At 40.9% G+C, this 21,630-nt stretch overlaps 2 protein-coding genes and 1 pseudogene across 6 annotated transcripts; 1 reads left to right on the top strand and 2 right to left on the bottom strand.

The window, feature by feature from the left end:
- Positions 1-501: 501 nt before the first annotated feature.
- Positions 502-1,506, bottom strand: LOC116192290 (probable calcium-binding protein CML31). The gene has a single exon (XM_031520799.1). The coding sequence runs from the start codon at positions 1,322-1,324 to the stop codon at positions 704-706; it is 621 nt and encodes a 206-aa protein (XP_031376659.1). The 5' UTR covers positions 1,325-1,506; the 3' UTR covers positions 502-703.
- Positions 1,507-13,972: 12,466 nt separating this feature from the next.
- LOC116192775 lies at positions 13,973-15,262 on the top strand (annotated as a pseudogene).
- Positions 15,263-15,366: 104 nt separating this feature from the next.
- Positions 15,367-18,947, bottom strand: LOC116192291 (valine--tRNA ligase, mitochondrial 1-like). 5 transcript variants are annotated; one of them, XM_031520800.1, is made up of 8 exons: positions 18,738-18,947; positions 18,476-18,574; positions 18,004-18,370; positions 17,159-17,922; positions 16,414-17,017; positions 16,166-16,272; positions 15,976-16,038; positions 15,367-15,846 (listed from the first exon to the last, which is right to left on the bottom strand). In XM_031520800.1, exons 5-7 carry the CDS (start codon positions 16,768-16,770, stop codon positions 16,014-16,016), a joined length of 489 nt encoding a protein of 162 aa, XP_031376660.1. In that variant the 5' UTR covers positions 16,771-17,017; positions 17,159-17,922; positions 18,004-18,370; positions 18,476-18,574; positions 18,738-18,947; the 3' UTR covers positions 15,367-15,846; positions 15,976-16,013. The 5 variants fall into 5 exon arrangements, with proteins under 5 accessions (XP_031376660.1, XP_031376662.1, XP_031376661.1 ...); XM_031520802.1 differs by lacking the exon at positions 18,738-18,947 and having other exon boundaries at positions 18,004-18,069; positions 18,248-18,370; positions 18,476-18,713; XM_031520801.1 differs by lacking the exon at positions 18,738-18,947 and having other exon boundaries at positions 18,004-18,108; positions 18,248-18,370; positions 18,476-18,713.
- Positions 18,948-21,630: the final 2,683 nt, after the last annotated feature.

The following is a 21,630-nucleotide window of genomic DNA, read 5'->3' on the forward strand; positions in this document are numbered from 1 at the left end:
TTCGTGCGCTAAGTGTGGGTTATTCTAGTGTTTTCCGCATGTTTATTTATATATATATATAAAAAGAGCACGTTTTTGTCAAGAAATAAGAATTTAAAAGTCGAAATGAAGAATGCTGTCTGCCTACGTGTGAACGAAAATTTACGGCTGAATAAGAAGAAAATGGATGAGCATAGCATGTGTAATTCTGTGTGCTGGGACCCCCGACTGACCAAAAGTCCAATTGATTAAGCCAGAGTTTGGAGGATATTCTCTTGAATGCCAAATGAATCCCTCTGTGATTATCTAGGATTCTAGACTGAACGCGTTATAAGACGTTCAATAGAGGACTCAATATCAGGACAATATTCGTGACGGTTTATCATCGACAATGCAGTGTACGGCCTCGAGTGTCCCAGCCTGAGTCAAGGATCGAAGTTGAGAGAGCTAAAATCGAACTCGATATCCTTTTATTAAGAGAGGTTCGGAGTAGTAGAGTAAGGCGACGGCAAAGGTCTAGACTAGTCCAAGCAGTAGATGTTATTTTAAGTTGTGAAATCAATAGTGGTCACGCATCAATTATCATACAAAATGAACCAATGAACAAACGAATATGAGTCATCGGGAAATAAATTCTATATACATTCGTCCGTGTCGATAATGAATGAATGAAATCACATTACATCAAACAAAATGAAATTTCTGGTGAATGCAGCGATGTGATTCAGCGCATCATGACTCGGAACTCGTCGAAGGTGAGGACGCCATCGCCGTTGAGGTCGAAGGCCATGATCATCGCCTTGCAGTCGTCGATGGACCGAGACTGGCCGAGCCGGCTGAGCATCTTCTTCAGGCTCGCAGCCGTAATGTATCCCTTCCCCTTCATCTCGTACATTCCAAAGGCCTCCCTCAGCCCCCTGTCCCTCTCCTCCTCCCCGCAGCCCTCCACCAGCCTCTCGAACTCCTCGTACCTCAGCAGCCCGTCCCCGTCCTCGTCCGAGGCCCTAATCGCCACCTCTGCCTCCTCCTCCGAGAGCACCCCTCCAAGCGCATTCACGCAGCTCCTCAGCTCCACGGGGGATATCCTCCCGTCACCATTCTCATCGAAGTAGTCAAACACCGGCTGGAGGCCTCCGCTGCCGGGAGTACGATCCTCCCCATCTGCCACAACATCAAGCGCTGGGCTAGGCGGGCTGAGTTTCTTCGGCGAGAGGTTGTGGCGAAGCCTCTCGAGGGCTGACTTCGGAGGCGAGCTGCTAGCTTTGCTCGTCTCATTGTCCCGCTCGGGTGAGGAGAAGGCACTGGACCGGGCGGCCTCGTCTGACTTCTTGCTTAGAAAGCCCATAGCTAAGTTCAGAGTATGACACAAACGAACAGAACAGAGCAGAGAAGAAATCTGGGATTTGGGTTCACAAGTTTTAGGAACTGACAGTTTTTGGTAAGCTGATTTGAGGAAATCTATGAGTCGAATGTCGTTGCCTTGCTGGGGTTTATATATGCATGTATTGGGTCGGCCGTGGAAGGAGGGGATAAAGTCACAACGATTATAATAATGGTGAGGGATTCAATGAGCGTGGAGGACGTGGAGACCAGTCATAGGATTAGAGGACACGGTTTCAATTAGGAAATTCGACCGACCCGCCAGTTGTTTTTTGGCCTAAGAAAGGCGGCAGAGGCAAGTTGTTCGGCCCACGTCGGGAGGAGGGAGCGAAGCTTCGCCGTAGCTGCGGAGGAGAGACGAACGCTCTTGCGTGTACGGACTTCCGGATGTGTCCCTTCTGGGAGGCTAATAAAAATATCGTCTTTTAGAGGAATGGAATCTATTTGTTTCTTTTGCAAGATTCTAAAGCATGTGCATGAAGTAAATGAGGAAGTGTTTGATCCGTATGTTCAACCGCGTGATGAGTCGTAACTTCAATGGAAAAAGTTTATGTGAATGCGTATTTTCGGCAATCGCATTGATAGAAATCGTTTAACCGCTCCAATCTTTTATTGCATCTATTGAAAGAATCAATGTAATGATATGGTAATATCTCCACCTAGAAAATGATATCGTAATATATGTTATGATTTGATGAATAAAAATTTCGTTAAAAGGTTAACTTTTTGTATTAGATACTTTTGGTTATCTCAAAATTTCATACATTACTTAGCAAAATACATATATGGTTGACACTCTATTTGGCATGAATTAGAGAATGATCCGGGGTCGTATCGTTGGCCAATCGAGTTTATGGTTTGCTCCGATTTGATGAACTGGGGGTACTATTGAATATACGAGTCTTCCTTGCTTGTTCTAAAGAATTTACGAAAATAAATTCGTAGAACATGTCCCTGAAAGAAGAAACTTTTCGGGTGATCCTATATTGTTGTGCATGCGAGTACTAATTAAATTCAAACAAATAGGAACCAGTGTTAGTTACTCTAATTACTGTCATGATAATATTTAAGTATAACAATTTTATTAGTTTTTCTCACCATATTATTACGATGAAGGACTGTTTAAAATTTTATGTTCAAGAGGTGTTAGATCTTACACAATATTAATGGCTTGTTTAGTTTCATAATAGGATTTTAAAATTCTACTTTAACTTAATTCTACCCATAATAAAACAAAATAACTTATACAAAGTCAAAGGGCGAGTCCCATTTATACTACTTTTTTTTCACAACAAAATAAAATAACTCATACAAAGTTAAATGGTGAATCATATTTATACCATTATTTTTTAAAATTAAACTATAATTTTAAAATTCTACTTAAAACCAAACGCAGCATATGGATAGTTAGGATTTTGGTCATAGGCCAAACCTTTGAAGTACTATTAGTAAAGGACATGAACGTATTTTCTAACGGATAATCAAAATTGTTTTTTATAATAAAATATTTTTTAGGATAGTAAGATTTGACAGGCAAGGAGCCGTACATGAAGGTACGCCAAAAGTGCGTCAATCGCCGCTGACGAAAGTACGTAAATGTAGCAACTAGCAAAGATAGAGGCGGTTTCGTGGCGGGCCGCTGGAATGCTAATGCCTGCCAGTTCGGTTCGGTATGGGCCGGTCTGCTTGCACCACTTGATGTCACCATGATTGGGAATTAACGGTCATCAACGGTCTCCACAGAACAAAAAAGCAAGCGCGTCTGGTCTGGCCTGGCCTGCTGAAACCATATTTCTAAAAGTATAAAACATACAAAACCCAATCTACTCCGATCAGACCGGCGATGTCGATGTCGATGTCGATGTCGAGAATATACGTGCTTCAGCAGCTTGATATTGGGTGGCGACCATCTATCGCGTTTACCGAAAAGGAAATATACATGATGTGCCGATTGTCTCTTGATATTCACAGACGAATCTATGCCCATCTGTGCTCGATCTGCTTTTGTTCGGACGTATTTACGGAGGTTATCATATTTTGTCGATTTCTCTTTAGTTGATGTTTTTGGGTTTTGGGCCCCTTAATTTACCCAAAAAAAAAGGGCAAAATAAATCAGAGTTTCTCCTCCTGGTTTATTGATAGTGAAATTGATTTAATTTTCAAAAGAGGAAAAGATAGAAACCGAAGAATTCATTGATATTGTCTCCACGTCACGGGGGTGCCGTTACCACTGGCGCCGTCATGTTCCATCGGATGTTTCTAGATATCTACTTCTAGAAACATGTCGTGCTGCCTGTGGAAGATAAGAGATCGATTCGATTTTTTGTCGCTGTTGGTTTGGTTTTGTAATGCCCTTTTTTTTCCTATTATGATAATATTTGTCGTATATTTTTATGTCTACGTTATTTACTTACAAATTTTTTTTTTCAAAGATGACAAAATACTAATTTTACATAGAAAAACACATACTTTTGAAATAAAATTTTAAAAAATTCAAAGTTCATGGAGGACAATTGCCCTCTTTAGCTATACATTGGCTCTGCCCCTAGTGAGAAGTGCATTGAGAGAGGAGGGTGATGATCGATTTTCTTAGCGAATGAGGTCGAGGTCTTTTTGATTAGATTGTAAGTGATCGTGGCCCTTATTAGTGTTTTCAAAATGAAAATATTTTGCAAAGAAAATAGTTTCTGAAATCTATACCAGTTTATGGTTTATTGTTTGCTAAAAACATGGATCATGTGTGGAGATTATTGATTCCATGTATATGATACGGTATCGACAATTGTGGAATTTGTTTGTACACGATATATTTGGCTATGATTTGGACTCCACCATTGGATATATACGTTGGATTAAGTGATTAATGTTAGCCTTCTCATGAGCTAAGGTGGGCGTAACCATCTGTATATTTATTTATGAATATTGAATTTATATTTCACAATCTAAATATATATTTGATTGTGAGATAAGTTATTTTACATGCATGATCCAATTAATATTAGTTATGGGGATTAATTGCATCGATGTTCTAAAAAGTTTCATGAATATTTCAGGTTGGTCAAAAATGTTTTTTTTGTAACTTATTGGTAAAAAAGTTTTAAAATCGTTTTAATATAGTGCATTCTGTTAATTGTCCTTGACGCCGTTAACATTTTATTGACGTGGTACGTCCTATGTGTTACTTTTGTTACATCGAGCCAATTATAGTGCGCCGCGTCATTTAAGAAAACATAAAATCTGAAAAAATCCAATAAAAATACAGAAAATGATAAAAATACTAAAAATACTAAAAATATAGAATAAAAAATATTTTTAAATTTTAAAAATAATTTAAAGTTAAAATTAAAATTATTTTTCTACATTTTTACTATTTTTTGTATTTTTTTATTAGTTTATGTATTTATATTGAATTTTTTTAGATTTTATGTCCTCTTAAATAACGTGACGCACTGTGATCGGTTCAACGTAACAAAAGTGACACATAGGACACGTTACGTCAGTAAAATGTAACGGCGTCGTGGACAATTAACGGAATGCACTACATTGAAACGGTTTTGAAACTTTTTGTACCAACAAGTTACAAAAAAAATATTTTGGACAAACTTGAAACATTTATGAAATTTTTTTGACCGGCGATGCAATTAAACCTTAGTTGTGGTGACTCTCTAAGTTCTCCCCAAACTTACCACTCAATTTCCTTTCAAATGTTTTTGCAGGTCCTAAAGTTATTAGTGCCCAGCGAAAGTAAAAATGGATTTTCAGGGTTTTCTTTATTAATTGTATTTACAGATTTTTTTTAGAATAATAATGTATTATTACATATTTGTAAGGCTCTCCAGGGTTTTCTTTGTTAATTGTATTTACATATTATTTTTAGAATAATAATGTATTATTACATATTTGTAAAATTTATGTATTTATGGGTACATATGAAAACCTTAAGTCTAGTATAACTCATTAAAATTTTTGGATTTTTCGAAGACCGGAAAAGGGGGCGTTACAGGTTTCTTCTTTCATTTCCGGCCAAAATGATCGCTCTTCATCAATTATCATGAAATTCTAGGGAGACAATCCCGGGAAGTACATTTCCTTGCAGCAGTGGAACAGTCACCTATATATATATATCTAAACGAATATTAAAGTGGGGGTCAAAGTATCGGGAAGCGTCACATACGAATAATGAGGCTTCTCTATGCGTGACTCTTAGTTTGACTGTCAATAGCCATATAACAAGAGACACAATATTATGTTGCTATATCACTTCACGAAACCGAAATTATTTACAATCATAAAAGACGAAATGATTAATATAATAAAGAGTTAAATGCAATTAATCCCTAACTTATGAGGTGAAATGTGATTTGCCCCTGACCTTCAAATTTTTGTGGAGCACACCCTTACCGAAAAATGTGCGTGTGCCCCCTTAGTCAAATTCCGAAAAATGATCAGATGTTGTGGCACAGAAAAGTGAACTTGCAAGAGGAAAAGGAAGAACATAACGAGGAAATTGCTCTTGGTGAAGGGAATGTTGGGACAGCCGTGGCACATATTATAACCGGGGTGATCCTGTCGGGGGTGCTGTCTCTTGCATGGAGCATGGTTCAGTTGGTATCAACATGCCGTGGCATGAATTTAATGTTCATATCACTATTATTGGTATTATTAGGCAGCTATTTATACATCTACCTTTTTTTTTGCTGAATTATATGTACATCTACCTGCCTAATATTATTAGGCAGTTAATGTACGTTTCAGCCTAATGTATTTTCCTAATAGGTATGGTATGCACAATTTGTAAAGGATTCCAACCATATAAGAATGCCAATTGTCCATATGAGACTGCTTTTTGCAATTTACCAAAGAAGGCGAACGTTGTTTCCCTTCGATCAGCCTCTCACTAATAGTAGCTTATCTATCTATACCGCCTTCTAAAACACACAGACAGCCAGAACCTTCCATTTGAATCTCTAAGCAGGTCCCCGGCTCGGGATGATAGGACTCAACTCGAGTAAATGGTGTGCGTCTCGTTTCCTCAATCACCAAACTTAACGATCCTTCCTTCCCTTCCCAGCTGCAAAGATGGAGGACCGAGGGCAATTCATTGGTGGATACTATCTTCAAACGATCAATATCAATGTTTCTAACATTCTCGTAGATTGTAACACCCGCCTCCTGAGTCCTGATCAACAGAGGAAACTGCGAGCGCGTGTGACTTCTCTTCTTTCTCTAGATTTATGACGTTAAGATTTCTGAACTCCGGTATTCTTAAGGTTGTCTCGGTCTTCTTGTCATTGTTGTTGTTGCCTTTTGTGGAAGTTTTTCTTGCGAAGACACTGTCTGTTCCGTCTTGTTCTGCCTTTCAACCATTAGACAGGCGACTGAGTTGGAATTCATTGTCGAAGTTCTCATCTAATTTAAACGGTTCCAATCACGTTGTTGTTCTCTGTTAATCTATTTTCGAATGGTGGACGGCTTCCTGTCGTGGTTTTGCGATGATTGATCCTGGCTTTGAGCTAAACAATGTAAGAAGTCTTGAAAAACATAGGACCAGAGAAGTCTCTGCTTCGATAGCCTATAGGACCTGATCAATGTCCCAATATTATATACTATTTTATCATAAGATCTGATTTTAAAGGTAACGGGCATTCATTCGAAGCTCAGCAGAAAACACGATGCGTCCAATGAATTTACATAACAGGAATTGTGCAAGGTCGTTGTTAGCCTCCTTGCAAGTAACATAGACAGGTCTTTACGAGTTTGAGGTCATAAACCATTCGGATGGATAAACTGCCGATAAGTGTACTGATGACTGTCACGAAACACAGCTCTTTAATTGTTCAATAGGTTTTTTTGGATTTGTCTATGGGGATTCAAACAAAAAGTCCCGATCTTCTTCTTCTTTCTCTGTCTTCTTGTTTCTTATAATTCAACAACTTGGGGCTGTCAACCGTCAACACTGTTCCATCGAGATTCCTTCTTGACCTGTATGGATAACAGCGATGTCGGACTTCGTTCGCTTTCAATCACCTACCTCTCTTTCGTAAGCATTCATTCATCATTTTTTTCTCGAGAACTCGAAGGATTGAACCAAGTTCCCATCTTTTCTCTCCTCTGACTCATCAAAAGCCAAACGCAGCTTTTCTCTATCGCGTCTTTGAGCTCAGCCAGTGTGGAAGATTCAAAGCAACCCCACAGGGAAGAATCTCTCTTTGGGGCAAAGACGAGACTGATGTTCTTCTCAGTTCACTCACTTTTCCGATAAAGCGGAAACTAAGGGGCTGACAAACTCGAGCCATGGCCATCCCTTTGTCCCCATTCTGATTTCCAAGATCCCCATGGCCCTTCCCATTCTTCCAATCCAAGCAACTTGAAGGCAAGCACCGCAGTCAGCGATTGGTCCAAATCCCAAGATACGATACTATTTCGGGAACAGGAACCGATCCGTTTTTCCATTTTTAATAAACACTGTTGGAAAACGAGGAGTTGCATTCCATTTTGCATGCAGTTTAGGCAACTCAGCCCGACTTGTGAATTGCAGCCCGACACAATTACTGTTATCTAATTCTGTGCCAGAATCAGTCGGCCATTGGGCCACACAGCAGAAAAAGGTTGTCTTTTTCATTTTTCAAGCTTGCCTTGGCAGTGCCGTAGACTTTCCATATTTGTCGACTCAGTTATGGAAGTTGCAATCCCCCTTCATCCACGGATATATTTAGGATATCTTAGAGTTCAATTTTATATATGAGATATCCTACGGGTATGTTTCGTTAATTTTTTTTTAAAAAAAATTAATTTTGCTAAGATATTATCTTGGGATATGTATAATATATATACGTTTATGAAGGCCTACTAAATCAATGAAGATTTTGTTGGGCTTCCCTCCAATTTGGAGGAAGTTGGACTCAAATTGTATTGGGTTTTATCGGGCTTTAATAGGCCCAAGAACCCAGTTTTTAGGGTTTATATTTCAGCATATATATATATATATATGGCAGCAGAGAACAGAAGAATAACAGAGCTGCAGATTTGAAGAGCGGCAGAAGTGCAGCAGCATAGCAGCACAAAACCAGGGAAGAGCAGACAGCAGAATTCGAAGAACAGGGGCAGCGCGCAGCTGGAGATCAAACCTCGATCGGGACATCAAACGAACTCCGATTGGGACGAAATTTTGACAGCAGCTTCACAACACGTGGGGCTAACTTCTGAACGGTCAGAATTTCTATTCGAGCTCTGTAGGTGCTGTTTCAGCTGATTTTGTGAACCACCCGGTGTGGGTGACGAATTTAGTATTTGGGTGATCCAAGAGAGTGTTTCTCTTGAGTTTGGTGATCCAAGGGTTTACCCTTGATGAAAGACATTGTATAACCTTCATAGTGGATCGTTGATTCGGAGTTGGTCCCGTGGTTTTTCCCCACATTGGGGTTTTCCACGAAAAATTCTTGGTGTTGTTTTACTTTACTGCTTGTTGGTTGATTTGATTAGTTCCTATCTCGATTACACCAGTAGGGGAGGAAGATTAATTGCTGCGTTATTGTTTGGTTGAGTACATCCCTATCCCCAACAAGTGGTATCAGAGCTTCGGGTTAGAGAAGTTTGAGTTTTTTCGGTGTTTTCAAGATGGAGGAATCTACAGGATCCATGTTCAAGTTGAATGCAACCAACTACTCTATATGGAAGTCTCGGATGGAGGATCTTCTATTTTGCAGGGATTTGTACGATCCTATTGAAGGGGATTCCGCGAAACCCAAAGATAAGGATGACAAGGCTTGGGAACGCACAAATCGGAAGACTATTGGTTTGATTCGGCAGTGGATAGACAATAGTATTTATCATCATGTTGCTCAGGAGACAAATGCAAAAGCTTTGTGGGATAAATTGACAAATCTTTATGCGAGGAAGACACCACAAAATAAGGCATTCCTCGTGAAGAAGCTGGTTCATCTTCGTTTCCAGGATGGAGGTGATATGGCTGCGCACATGAGTAATTTCCAGGATATTATTAACCAGTTGACGAACCTGGAGATAATATTACCCGATGAGTTGCAGGCTTGTCTACTTTTAGGGACTCTACCGGATAATTGGGACACACTCGTGGTTGCATTAAGCAATTCTGCGCCAAACGGGAAGCTATCATTGGCCACGGTGACAGACAGTTTATTTAATGAGGAGACTAGAAGGAAAGGCTCGGGGATTTCCATTCAGTCTGAAGCTTTGGTTACTGAACAACGGGGAAGAAGTCAAAGCAGAAATTTCTCTTCCAAGCATAGTAACTCACGTGGCAAATCGAGGGGTAGATCAAAGTCGAAGACGAGGAAAGTGGTCACTTGCTATCACTGTGGAAAAGAGGGACACTACAAAAGGGAGTGTAGAGCTCTGAAGAAAAATCAGAATGGCAACGGTGAGAGCAAGAAGGAAGAAGGCACTACAGCAGTGGCATGTGATGGAGAGACCTACATCATTTGTGATGAAGCTTATGTGAATTTCACATGTCAGGACTCTACCTGGGTTGCAGATACAGGTGCCTCGTTTCATGTCACTCCTCATCGGGATTTCTTCTCATCTTACACTACCGGGGACTATGGTTATGTGAGAATGGGAAATGGACAGTCATGCAAGATTGTCGGTACTGGTGATGTCTGTCTAGAGACCGAGCTTGGCTGCAAGTTGCTTCTGAAGAAGGTGAGGCATGTTCCAGAAATTCGCCTTAACCTAATCTCGACGGGTCAGCTTGATGATGAAGGCTACAGTAACGAATTTAGCAATGGGAGATGGAAGCTCTCCAAGGGTTCGTTGATTGTGGCACGGGGTCAGAAGACCGACACTCTCTACAGGTTGCGTGCCAGACACAATTCCGGTCAAATTAATGTTGCTGAGGATTATCCTATCGAGCTATGGCATAGGAGACTTGGGCATATCAGTGAGAAAGGTATTCAAATTCTTGCTAGAAAGCAGTCTTTGCCCATTAAAGGTATGCACTTGAGCACCTGTGATCACTGTTTAGCTGGTAAGCAGAGGAGAGTTTCTTTTGTTAGAAGTCGTCCCTCTAGATGCCATCATATACTTGATCTTGTGCATACAGATGTTTGTTTTATGTTGGATAGATCTCTTGGTGGTGCTCTCTATTTTGTGACATTTATAGATGATCACACCAGGAAAGTTTGGGCTTACCCTATGAGAACTAAAGATCAGGTGACTGAGATTTTCAAGAACTTCCATGTAGCAGTGGCAAGAGAAACAGGCATGAAGCTGAAATGTGTAAGAGCTGATAATGGTGGTGAGTATAGGGGTCCTTTCGAGAACTATTGCAGGACTCACGGTATCAAACTTGAGAAGACGGTACCGAAGACACCACAGCAGAACGGGCTTGCAGAGAGGATGAACCGCACAATTGTTGAGAGAGTTCGTTGTATGCTTTCTCAAGCGAAACTGTCTAAGCCTTTCTGGGGCGAGGCAATGAGGTCAGCGGTTGATCTTATTAATCTTACACCGTCAGTTGCACTTGATGGAGATGTACCCCAGCAGGTGTGGACCGGCAAGAAAGTATCATACAAGCATCTCAGAGTATTCGGGTGCAGGGCATCTGTTCACATTCCTCGAGATGAAAGATCAAAACTTGATGCCAAGGCAAAACAGTGCATCTTCTTGGGTTATGCACATGAAGAGTTCGGGTACAGGCTTTGGGACCCTGATAGCAAGAAGATCATCAGGAGCAGGGATGTTGTCTTCTTTGAGGACCAGACAATCGAGGATTTGCAAAGGTTAGAGAAGGCCAGTGTAGGCAATCCTCACGAGATCTCTATTCCTGTACCGGTTGATGTAGAGCATCCAATGGAAGAGGTACCTGGTGAGTATGAAGAAACCACGACTGGGGGTGAGATTCCTCAGGTAGATGATGATGTGACTACGGATGATACAGGCTCGCAGTTACAGTTAGAGCCTGCAGATCTACCTAGACAATCTGATAGAATAAGACGATCATCTACAAGATATCCGCCTCATGAATATGTGCTACTGACTGACGGGGGAGAACCTGAGTGCTATGATGAAGCTGTGGCACATGAGCACAAGGAGCACTGGTTGAAGGCGATGAATGAGGAGATGAACTCCTTGTCTGAAAATCACACGTATGACCTAGTGAAGCTACCGCAAGGTAAGAGAGCATTGAAGAACAAATGGGTCTACAGGTTGAAGACAGAGAACTCGCGACCTCGATACAAAGCTCGACTGGTAGTGAAAGGTTTCAACCAGAAGAAAGGAGTTGACTTCGAGGAGATCTTCTCGCCCGTTGTCAAGATGTCATCGATCCGAGTTGTTCTCGCACTGGCAGCTAGTCTAAATTTGGAGATCGAGCAGCTCGATGTAAAAACAGCTTTCCTACATGGTGACTTGGAGGAAGAAATATATATGGAGCAGCCTGAAGGATTCCGAGTTAAAGGTAAGGAGCATTTGGTGTGTAGGCTGAGAAAGAGCTTGTATGGGCTTAAGCAAGCACCTCGGCAGTGGTATAAAAAGTTTGACTCTTTCATGTTGAGCCATGGCTACACACGGACAACTTCAGATCATTGTGTGTTCGTGAAACAATTCTCGAATGGTGATTTTATCATTTTACTGTTATATGTGGATGATATGCTACTTGTTGGTCATGATATGAGCAAGATTACAGAGTTGAAGAAGGAGCTCAACAAGTCCTTTGCCATGAAGGATTTGGGACCGGCAAAGCAGATCCTTGGGATGCATATTTCTCGTGACAGATCAAGTGGAAAACTTTGGCTTTCTCAAGAGAAGTACATCGAGAAGATTTTGGATCGGTTCAACATGGGTAATGCTAAACCAGTTTCATCACCACTTGCTTCTCATTTCAAACTTAGCTCGAAGCAATGTCCTACAAGTGAGAAGGAGAAAGAAGAGATGAAGAAAGTTCCTTACTCATCAGCTGTAGGAAGTTTAATGTATGCCATGGTCTGTACAAGGCCAGATATTGCTCATTCTGTTGGTGTGGTAAGTCGTTTTCTCTCCAATCCGGGGAAAGAGCATTGGAATGCAGTTAAGTGGATTCTGAGGTATCTCAGAGGAACATCCAAGGTGTGTTTACACTTTGGCACTGGTAAGCCGGAGTTAGTGGGCTATACGGATGCAGATATGGCAGGAGATATCGATTCCCGGAAATCCACTTCGGGATACTTGATGACTTTTGCAGGGGGAGCTATCTCATGGCAATCAAGGCTTCAAAAGTGCATCGCTTTGTCTACAACGGAAGCCGAATACATTGCGGTGACCGAAGGTTGCAAGGAGATGTTGTGGTTGCAAAAGTTTTTGCAGGAGTTGAGCTTGAAGCAAGAAAGGTATGTTCTACACTGTGATAGTCAAAGCGCCATTCATCTTTGCAAGAATCCCACTTTCCATTCGAGATCGAAGCATATCGATATCAAGTTTCATTGGATTAGAGATGTGTTGGAGTCCAAGCTGGTGAAGCTAGACAAAGTGCACACCGATGAGAATGGAGCTGATATGATGACAAAACCTCTCGCTAGGGAGAAACTTCATGTTTGCCGAAGTATAGCCGGTATGCTTGAAGCCTCCAAATAGTCGGGAGGGGGAGTTTGTTGGGCTTCCCTCCAATTTGGAGGAAGTTGGACTCAAATTGTATTGGGCTTTTATCGGGCTTTAATAGGCCCAAGAACCCAGTTTTTAGGGTTTATATTTCAGCATATATATATATATATATGGCAGCAGAGAACAGAAGAATAACAGAGCTGCAGATTTGAAGAGCGGCAGAAGTGCAGCAGCATAGCAGCACAAAACCAGGGAAGAGCAGACAGCAGAATTCGAAGAACAGGGGCAGCGCGCAGCTGGAGATCAAACCTCGATCGGGACATCAAACGAACTCCGATTGGGACGAAATTTTGACAGCAGCTTCACAACACGTGGGGCTAACTTCTGAACGGTCAGAATTTCTATTCGAGCTCTGTAGGTGCTGTTTCAGCTGATTTTGTGAACCACCCGGTGTGGGTGACGAATTTAGTATTTGGGTGATCCAAGAGAGTGTTTCTCTTGAGTTTGGTGATCCAAGGGTTTACCCTTGATGAAAGACATTGTATAACCTTCATAGTGGATCGTTGATTCGGAGTTGGTCCCGTGGTTTTTCCCCACATTGGGGTTTTCCACGAAAAATTCTTGGTGTTGTTTTACTTTACTGCTTGTTGGTTGATTTGATTAGTTCCTATCTCGATTACACCAGTAGGGGAGGAAGATTAATTGCTGCGTTATTGTTTGGTTGAGTACATCCCTATCCCCAACAGATTTTGTGAAGCAAATTACTCTCCCGAAATATAGTTTATCATCATCCACACTCTCTGTTTTTTTTTTTCGGTCGAAGTCATCCACATACTTGGGTTGTATTCGGGGAAGATCTTATCCCGTTGCTTTGATTGCTAATAGTATGGAAATTTTCCGGTCCGAGTTTGGTTTTTCGTTTTTTTTTTTTTTGGTTATGGAGACATATATTGGATGGGCTTCTGACCCTGTTGCTCTATAAAACTGCTTTGCTTCGGTCACTCCACACATGTTATGGAGGGAATCCCTCTGAATATTCTGCAAATTCTGCTGCTTGCATATGGCTCTTCATCAACACTTCCTCGAGCTTGCCGATCCTTCTTTGGACGATGATGGCCGTCCGAGGAGAACAGGTAGCGTATTTCACATTTTACTGCCACGGCTGTTTTTGAATTCTGTGTTTCTGGAATTTGCTGATCCTTCATGGATTTTTCTCGAATTTTTCCTTACCAAGAACTCTATGTTTCTGGAAATTGCTGGAAAAGGAAAATTCGAGGGAGGAATTACGGGCGTTCCAATGTCTAGTCCCACTGAAAAAGCATGGACAGTTTCGAGTCAATAGGAGACGTCACTTTCGCCTACCCTTACACTCCCATTCTTCTCGAGATACAGGTGCAGTTCAACTTAGACATTTCAGCGGGCTGATAGTAAGCTTTGGATCATGAATATCTTCTAGACTTTGAGTTGTTCATTGTATGAAGGATACCTGGAGATCGACTCCACCGGAGAGCAAGACCATGAAGAAGGGATCGATGGTTGCAATCGTCGTGACCACTTTCTTTTACTTTGCCTACAGGGTGCTTCGAGTATGCAGGCCTTGGGAATTAGCACGCCGGGGAATCTCCTGACTGGATTTGGGTTCTATGAACCCTTCTGGCTGATCGACTTTGCTAAAGTCTGCATCGTTGTTCATTTAGTGGGAGGATATCAGGTACTTACCAACACACTTCGATGGTATCACGAACTCTCGTCTATTCTGTTGCTGACATGTTTATGATATTTTTATTCTCCCGGGTACACAGTCAATCGATATTTGCCACATTCGAGCTATGGTTCGCGAGACAATTCCCAAACAGCAGGTTCTTCAGCACGTTCTATACTGTGAAACCTCCCATCATACCATCGTTCCGCATCTATCTGTTCATGCTCTTTTCTCGGACATTATACATAGCATTCACGATCGGGCTCGCATTGGCCTTCCCGTACTTCAACTCAATCCTCGGGGTATTGGGTGCAATCAACTTTTGGCCTCCGGCAGTATACTTCCGATTTGAGGTATACTTCTCGCAGAGGAGCATCAAGGCCGGGTCTAAGAATGGGTTGCCCTTAACACACTAACCTTTATTTGCTTAATAGTTAGTGTTTTGGGACTTTTTAGGGTTTTTGATTTCAATCTTAGGATGAAATTTCACTTTTAGCTCTGTTCTTTAGCATGCACAGTTGGCATCAGATTCGAGTCTTGATGTAATATGTCACGCTTGACCCATTTATTTTAAGGGTCGGTTTCAATTCGGTCTGCAGATTTTTTCTGCCGCTTCATAAATGCCATCTTTTCGGCTTTTGGTCTCAATGATACCCTTGTATGTTCATAAATACCATTTATTTATTGTTGTGTTTACTAAGGAGATAATCCTCATTTTCGGACCACTTAACATCACTCTCTCAACAAGAGAATTGAGATTACAGATGTCGACCGTGACATTTTGATTACAAAAGGATACCTGTTTAGTGATAGTTATGAGTAGGAAAATTCGAAGATCTACTTACATATTACGTTAAGTCCCAAAAAGCAAAGTATATTCAGCTAGGGCCAATTGGGCAAATGTACTATTCGTGAGCTTTCCTTTTGGAAAAACATCTTAGCAAGAGAAACTTACACCGGCCATGAGTGAATATGAGTAAATATCTTTGTACTCGTATATACCCATGGCCCGTCTAAGTTTCTCTTACTGCCTGCAAATGCAAAGATAATAACGAATTTACAGGAAAGGAACATGAACCGAGAGGGAAATCCATAGAAATAAATTATTAGGACCTGGGTGTTGTATCCAATCCGCTACTCACTTTAGATTTTCTTCCATCTTATTCTGGATCTTCTCACGCTGTGCTTCTACATTAAGATTGCCCTTAATCGTCCCTCCCGCTCAACAGAACCTGTAAAGCAAGTTTGCTCAGAAACCACGACACGAAATGAAAAAGGAGCAGTAGCGAGATCTCAGTTTGATAAGTCACAATGAAACAGAAAACATAGATGCCGGTGGTTGGCGACGTATCTGCCATTACCTCCAATGATGATAAAGTCACGAAGGATTTATGGCTCTTCATGATCTCCCAAACTTCCTCCAACTGAAGAGAAACAGTCGGCCGAATTGACCACATTAATACAAAATTCAATATTAAAGAGATTATTCATTAATAAACAAATTGATTGCAAAAAATAGGATAAAAGGAAAGAAAATCCCCAGAAACTTACCATTCATTCTTTTGCTTAGTCAAGACGACTGACCTAAGAGACCTGAGGCCCTGTACAACAGACTGCACGAGATCCATCTCCTGCTCCACCATTTCATTGGTCCAACACTGAAAATAAAAGATCCAAACACATCAATCAAACTAAAACGAATTCATATTTACCACTTCAATTTGAACTTGAAGGCTATTGTTATAACAAGAGTAGGAAGATCTTTTGATGGCTAAGGTCTTAGTTAGACCAAATGTCACCTCAACAGTAGAGGGATAATCACTTATCATAATTGACTTCTTTCTCTCCACACCTTCCGGTGAAGGAAGGCGCTGCCACGGTTCTTCAGTGATGAATGGCATGAACGGATGAAGCAACCTTAACCCATTCTCCAAACACACCCACAAAACATATTGTGCAGCACTCCTTTCAGATACGAAAGTTTCCTCGTCCACAAAGTAAGGCTTGATTGCTTTGATAAAATCATCACATAACTGCTGCCACCAAGAGTAAACGGCTCTGGTCGCATCAGAGAACTCGTATGTGTTCAGTGATGCCACTGCCTTTGCTATAGCCTTGTTTAGCACAGACAACATCCACTTGTAGCTGAAAGGCATGGTCTCCGGAGCCAGGATTTCAGGAGGGATGTAGTCACCTCCGAGCTTGCTCGTAGTATACCGAACAACAGACCACAGCTTGCTCTTAGGTCAGCTGACTTGACTAAGAAAAAGAATGAGAAGCAAAAGAATGACTAACCATTCATTCTTTTTGCTTAGTCAAGACAGCTGACCTAAGAGACCTAAGGCCTTTTACTACAGACTGCACGAGATCCATCTCCTGCTCCACCCTTTCATTGGTCCAACACTGAAAATAAGAGATCCAAACACATCAATCAAACTGAAACGAATTCATATTTACCACTTCAATTTGAACTTGAAGGCTATTGTTATAATAAGAGTAGGAAGAACTTTTGATGGCTAAAGTCTCAGTTAGACCAAATGTCACCTCAACAGGAGAAGGATAATCACTCGTCATAACTGTCTGTGCTAAACAAGGCTATAGCAAAGACAGTAGCATCGCTGAACACATACAAGTTCACTGATGCGATCAAAGCCGTTTACTCTTGGTGGCAACAGTCATGTGATGTTTTTATCAAAGCACAACATATTGTGCAGCACTCCTTTCAGATGCAAAAGTTTCCTCGTCCACAAAGTAAGGCTTGATTGCTTTGATAACATCACGTAACTGCTGCCACCAAGAGTAAACGGCTCTGATCGCATCAGTGAACGTTCAGCGATGCTACTGTCTTTGCTATAGCCTTGTTTAGCACAGACAATATCCACTTGCAGCGGAAAGGCATGGTCTCCAGAGCTAGGATTTCAGGAGGGATGTAGTCACCTCTGAGCTTGCTCGTAGCAAACCGAACAGCAAACCACAACTTGTTGCACCATGGACGATAATATTGTTATGTATATTAGTGCCCAATTTTTTAATATGACCAAAATATTGTTATGTAGATTATCGTCGATGGTGCGAAAAGTTGTGGTCTGCTGTTCGGTTTGCTATGAGCAAGCTCGGAGGTGTGTAGATTATCGTCGATGGCGCGAAGTTGTGGTCTGCTGTTCGGTTTGCTATGAGCAAGCTCGGAGGTGTGTAGATTATCGTCGATGGTGCGATAAGTTGTGGTCTGCTGCTATTCCAGCATGGTCCATCCCAGGGACCCATAATGCATTATATCCAGACACCCTCTTCCATCTGATAATAGTATCCTGCTTGATAGAGAAATATCAAGAGGATATTCCCAAAGCCAATAGGGAAAAACAAAAGTAGAAACGGCTCAATTGTGCAACCTCTATTGCTGCGGTAAGTGCGCGCCCAATGTGCAACGCCGCCGTAACATTTGGACAGGGAAGAACCTATAGAATACGAAGCTGAACGAGACAAAAAAAACCTATCTGCAATGCCTCATTCAGAAATCCAGATTTTCCTTCATAACTTGCTTCATTATCGGCAAACGCCCCTTTACCAATCGGCTGATCGGGATGGAGAGACACAAATCAGACAGAAATAGACATGGAGACAGAGAGAGAATACCTTCTATTCTCCTGCAGATGCTTCTATTGGAAGCCGAGGATGAAGGCTATGTCGCAGTTGGAGAAGGAGAAGGGGGCTCAAAGGTCGAAACTGTAGGTCCGGAGACAGAGACGGAGGCTTCTTCTGCAAAAACAAACATCGCCAATCACTCGGATGGGTAGAATTAATCAATGAGCAATCAATCAGTGGACCAAGAATGGGTGGAATTAAAGGAGATTTCAAGCCTACCTGCTTCGGCTCAAGGGAGATCCGCAAACTTCCGTCTCTCCTCCGACTCAATCCTACCGGCAGTGGAGTGGCGGAGGTCCACACCGCAACCCTTTTCCTCTACGAAACGGACGAATCGACAGAAAATACGAGAACAAAGGAATCAAATATTAACTCCCCTCTAATAACCTTTTGCAAGTTTACATCGGTTAGTTTTTTTTTTTTTTTGATCTCATCAACTCATTTCATGCTATATATACATATACATAGATTAAACTAAAACCTCTGCTCCCCGACCACCTAACAAGACGCGGAACTCCCCTGCATTCTCGCCAGCTGCCCTCCCCGACCGAGTTCAGATTAACATCCCCTTCGTAATAGATATTTGTGTGTTTTCGAAGGCGGAGACTTTCAGTTGAATGCACACATGGGTTCATTATACATACACCAATCAAGATGGCATGGTATATTATTTCTTCGGAAGGATTGAAGCCTACAATTATTCAGTTTGTGTGATGCGCGTCACGTGGTTATATTGCTCGATGTTTATTTTATTCTGCCTATAAATAAAATATACAACACTCTGAAAGAAATATCAGTTGAATACCTCTGCTGTTGCTGTCTCCTTTGACCCTTTTGCCCTCTGATTGCTCTATCCCTCAACATTTGTAAAATGTCCTCCTGCTTTGATGCCCATATATGGCTACACGTACATTTTTGATCGAGTTCAAAGATCAGCGGTGAACTGATCCAGCGAGCTTCTCTGGAATTGATCGGGGGAAGAAGCCTGGAGATCGGTGTCCTAGTTCATACGTTCCACTGTTCCGTTCTCTCTTCTTCTTCTTCCTTTTTTTTTTTTGGGCAGGTAATTAAGAAATAGAGTAACAATATTACCCTTTCTAATATGACGTATGAGCGGCATGTGCCCTCTTTTGGCCAAAATTTGACTAGGGGGGCACCTTGCTCATTTTTCGATAAGATCGGTAGTATTATGCAAAAATTTAAAGGTCAAGGGGTAAATCCCAACTCACCTTATAGGTCGGGGAATTAACTACATTTAACTCTATAATAAATCTATTAAACAATTCAATTTTTGGTTGATGTATTTGCAAGGAAATATTTAATTTTAGTGAATCTAAATGTCTAATATGAACAGCAATGAAGATAAAACATCGTTTTTATAGAGTTACAACAGTAATTTTGTTAATTATCACAATTATTCTAACTTGTGCATATGCGTAGATTTGTTTGTCTAATTTAATATAATGAGTAATGTATTGCCTCAAAAGCATATGTTATATTTCGCGATAGTCCGATTTGGTTAAACTGACATACGAACCATAACTTCATGTTATAAGTTGTTGTCGATAATCTACATTTGAGAATCATCTAATAGATGCATTGATGTTGCCTTGAATCTCCATATTGAAATATGCTAATGGCCGTACATGACTCAAAATGATGGATGAATAAAATTGAGAGTATCATGGGAGGACCTCCATATCCCTTTCCTTTTCTGAAAAAGGAAAAGTATATTAAAAACAAAAAGGATATTTTAGGCTTTGCATAATGTAAGGATGCTTTTCTTATGTCTGGCCGAGGATGAAACTATTAATTTACTCTTATTAACTTTTTCAACGCTAACTTTTTTCTGCGCGCACTCTAATATCGAGAATCAATATATCTCACCTAAGTTCAAGTTGAGTCGGATTAATCCACCCCAGCCATTTTTATTTATTTTGCAGGGCCCAAAAGGATAGTTGTTGGAGACCAGATCAAATCAGGTTCACAAGTCTAAAGAGCCCAAACAAGCCTCCTGTTCATTCGGCGAGATATTGACATCTGCATGCTCTACTCAAATTGATGGATGAGGTGATATGAATGCTAGCAACCGCACGGTCATGTATAAATGCTTAGACACCACCTACTAATCGAACTTCAAAATTACCCAGAAAAAAATATATTTGAACTTAGGAATCAGCAAGCATTTTTTTTTTCTTGGGTCGATATGAAGAAAGCAAAATTTTTTTCTCCCTGCACAAAGAGTTGATTCTTAAACAGATACACGAGTCTAATTTTTACGTACTTACTTGCGGTTCTAATAATTAATGTTATTATATCAAATGGCGCAAAAACTCATCAATCATCATGAAACCATGGAGGATCCCATTCTTGGGAAACACTTCAGTTTTGCCCTCACAAACTTCGCCTGTTGTTTTTCTCAGACTTAATTCATTTCCTTTTGCCACATTGAATTCGAAGAAGGGTGGAGGATTTGCGACGTACTTCACATTTTGTCTCGTGGCAAGCCATTCATTTTGCAGCCGTAGAATCTCGTGATCCTGATTCTGCTGGCATCACTACACCACTTCATAAATGAGTTAGAAAAGCTTTCCGCGCACCAACTGAAAGACTTGCAATGAATTATGAGCAGGGACGAGTTAATAAAGCTTTCTGCGCACCAACCGAAAGACTCGCAATGAATTATGAGCAAGTACCAATCTAAGGTCGTATTTGATTATCCAAATTAAGCGTTAAAACTAAATTTTTAGCACTTAATTGGGTTCAGTTTGTTTGATATTTACACAAAAAATGACTTAATAAACTTAAGTAAAAAAAAGTACCTAATCATTAAGTACGTGGGAAATTACTTAATCATTCAACACTCAGTGACTTAATCGTTCAGTTGGGGTACATTTTTCTTATACTTGCAGCGCTACCCCTATACTTTTTTATAATTGCAATTGGATCCATTTTCGGGGCGGGAAGGAGACGGTGATTCACTAGAAGGGACGGTGGTGGCCGGGATGGGGGACACCATCATCACCCGCACTCGTCCCCGTCTCTCTTCGAAAAAGGGAGGTTCTATCCTCCATTGTCATGTCGCCGACAACCTCGCCTTGGACGGTGGTGGCCAGATCGGAGCCACCACCACCCCTTCCCTCTCCGATCTCACCATGTTATCCTTTCTTTTTTAAAATTTTTATTTATTATTTTCAGTAATTGAATTAAAAAATATGGGGACAAACTGTAAAAAAGAGAGAGTAAATATTGAGCTAGAATATAAATATAATCCTAAAAAACTACAAATTTTCAACACTTAATCTTACCAAACAATTTTAACTTAACCAATTAAGCACTTATTTTTTTAAGTAATTAAATTTTTAGCATTTACT

The sequence above is a fragment of the Punica granatum genome, chromosome 1, assembly GCF_007655135.1.
Source record: "Punica granatum isolate Tunisia-2019 chromosome 1, ASM765513v2, whole genome shotgun sequence".
In the NCBI taxonomy this organism is placed as follows: Eukaryota; Viridiplantae; Streptophyta; class Magnoliopsida; order Myrtales; family Lythraceae; genus Punica; species Punica granatum.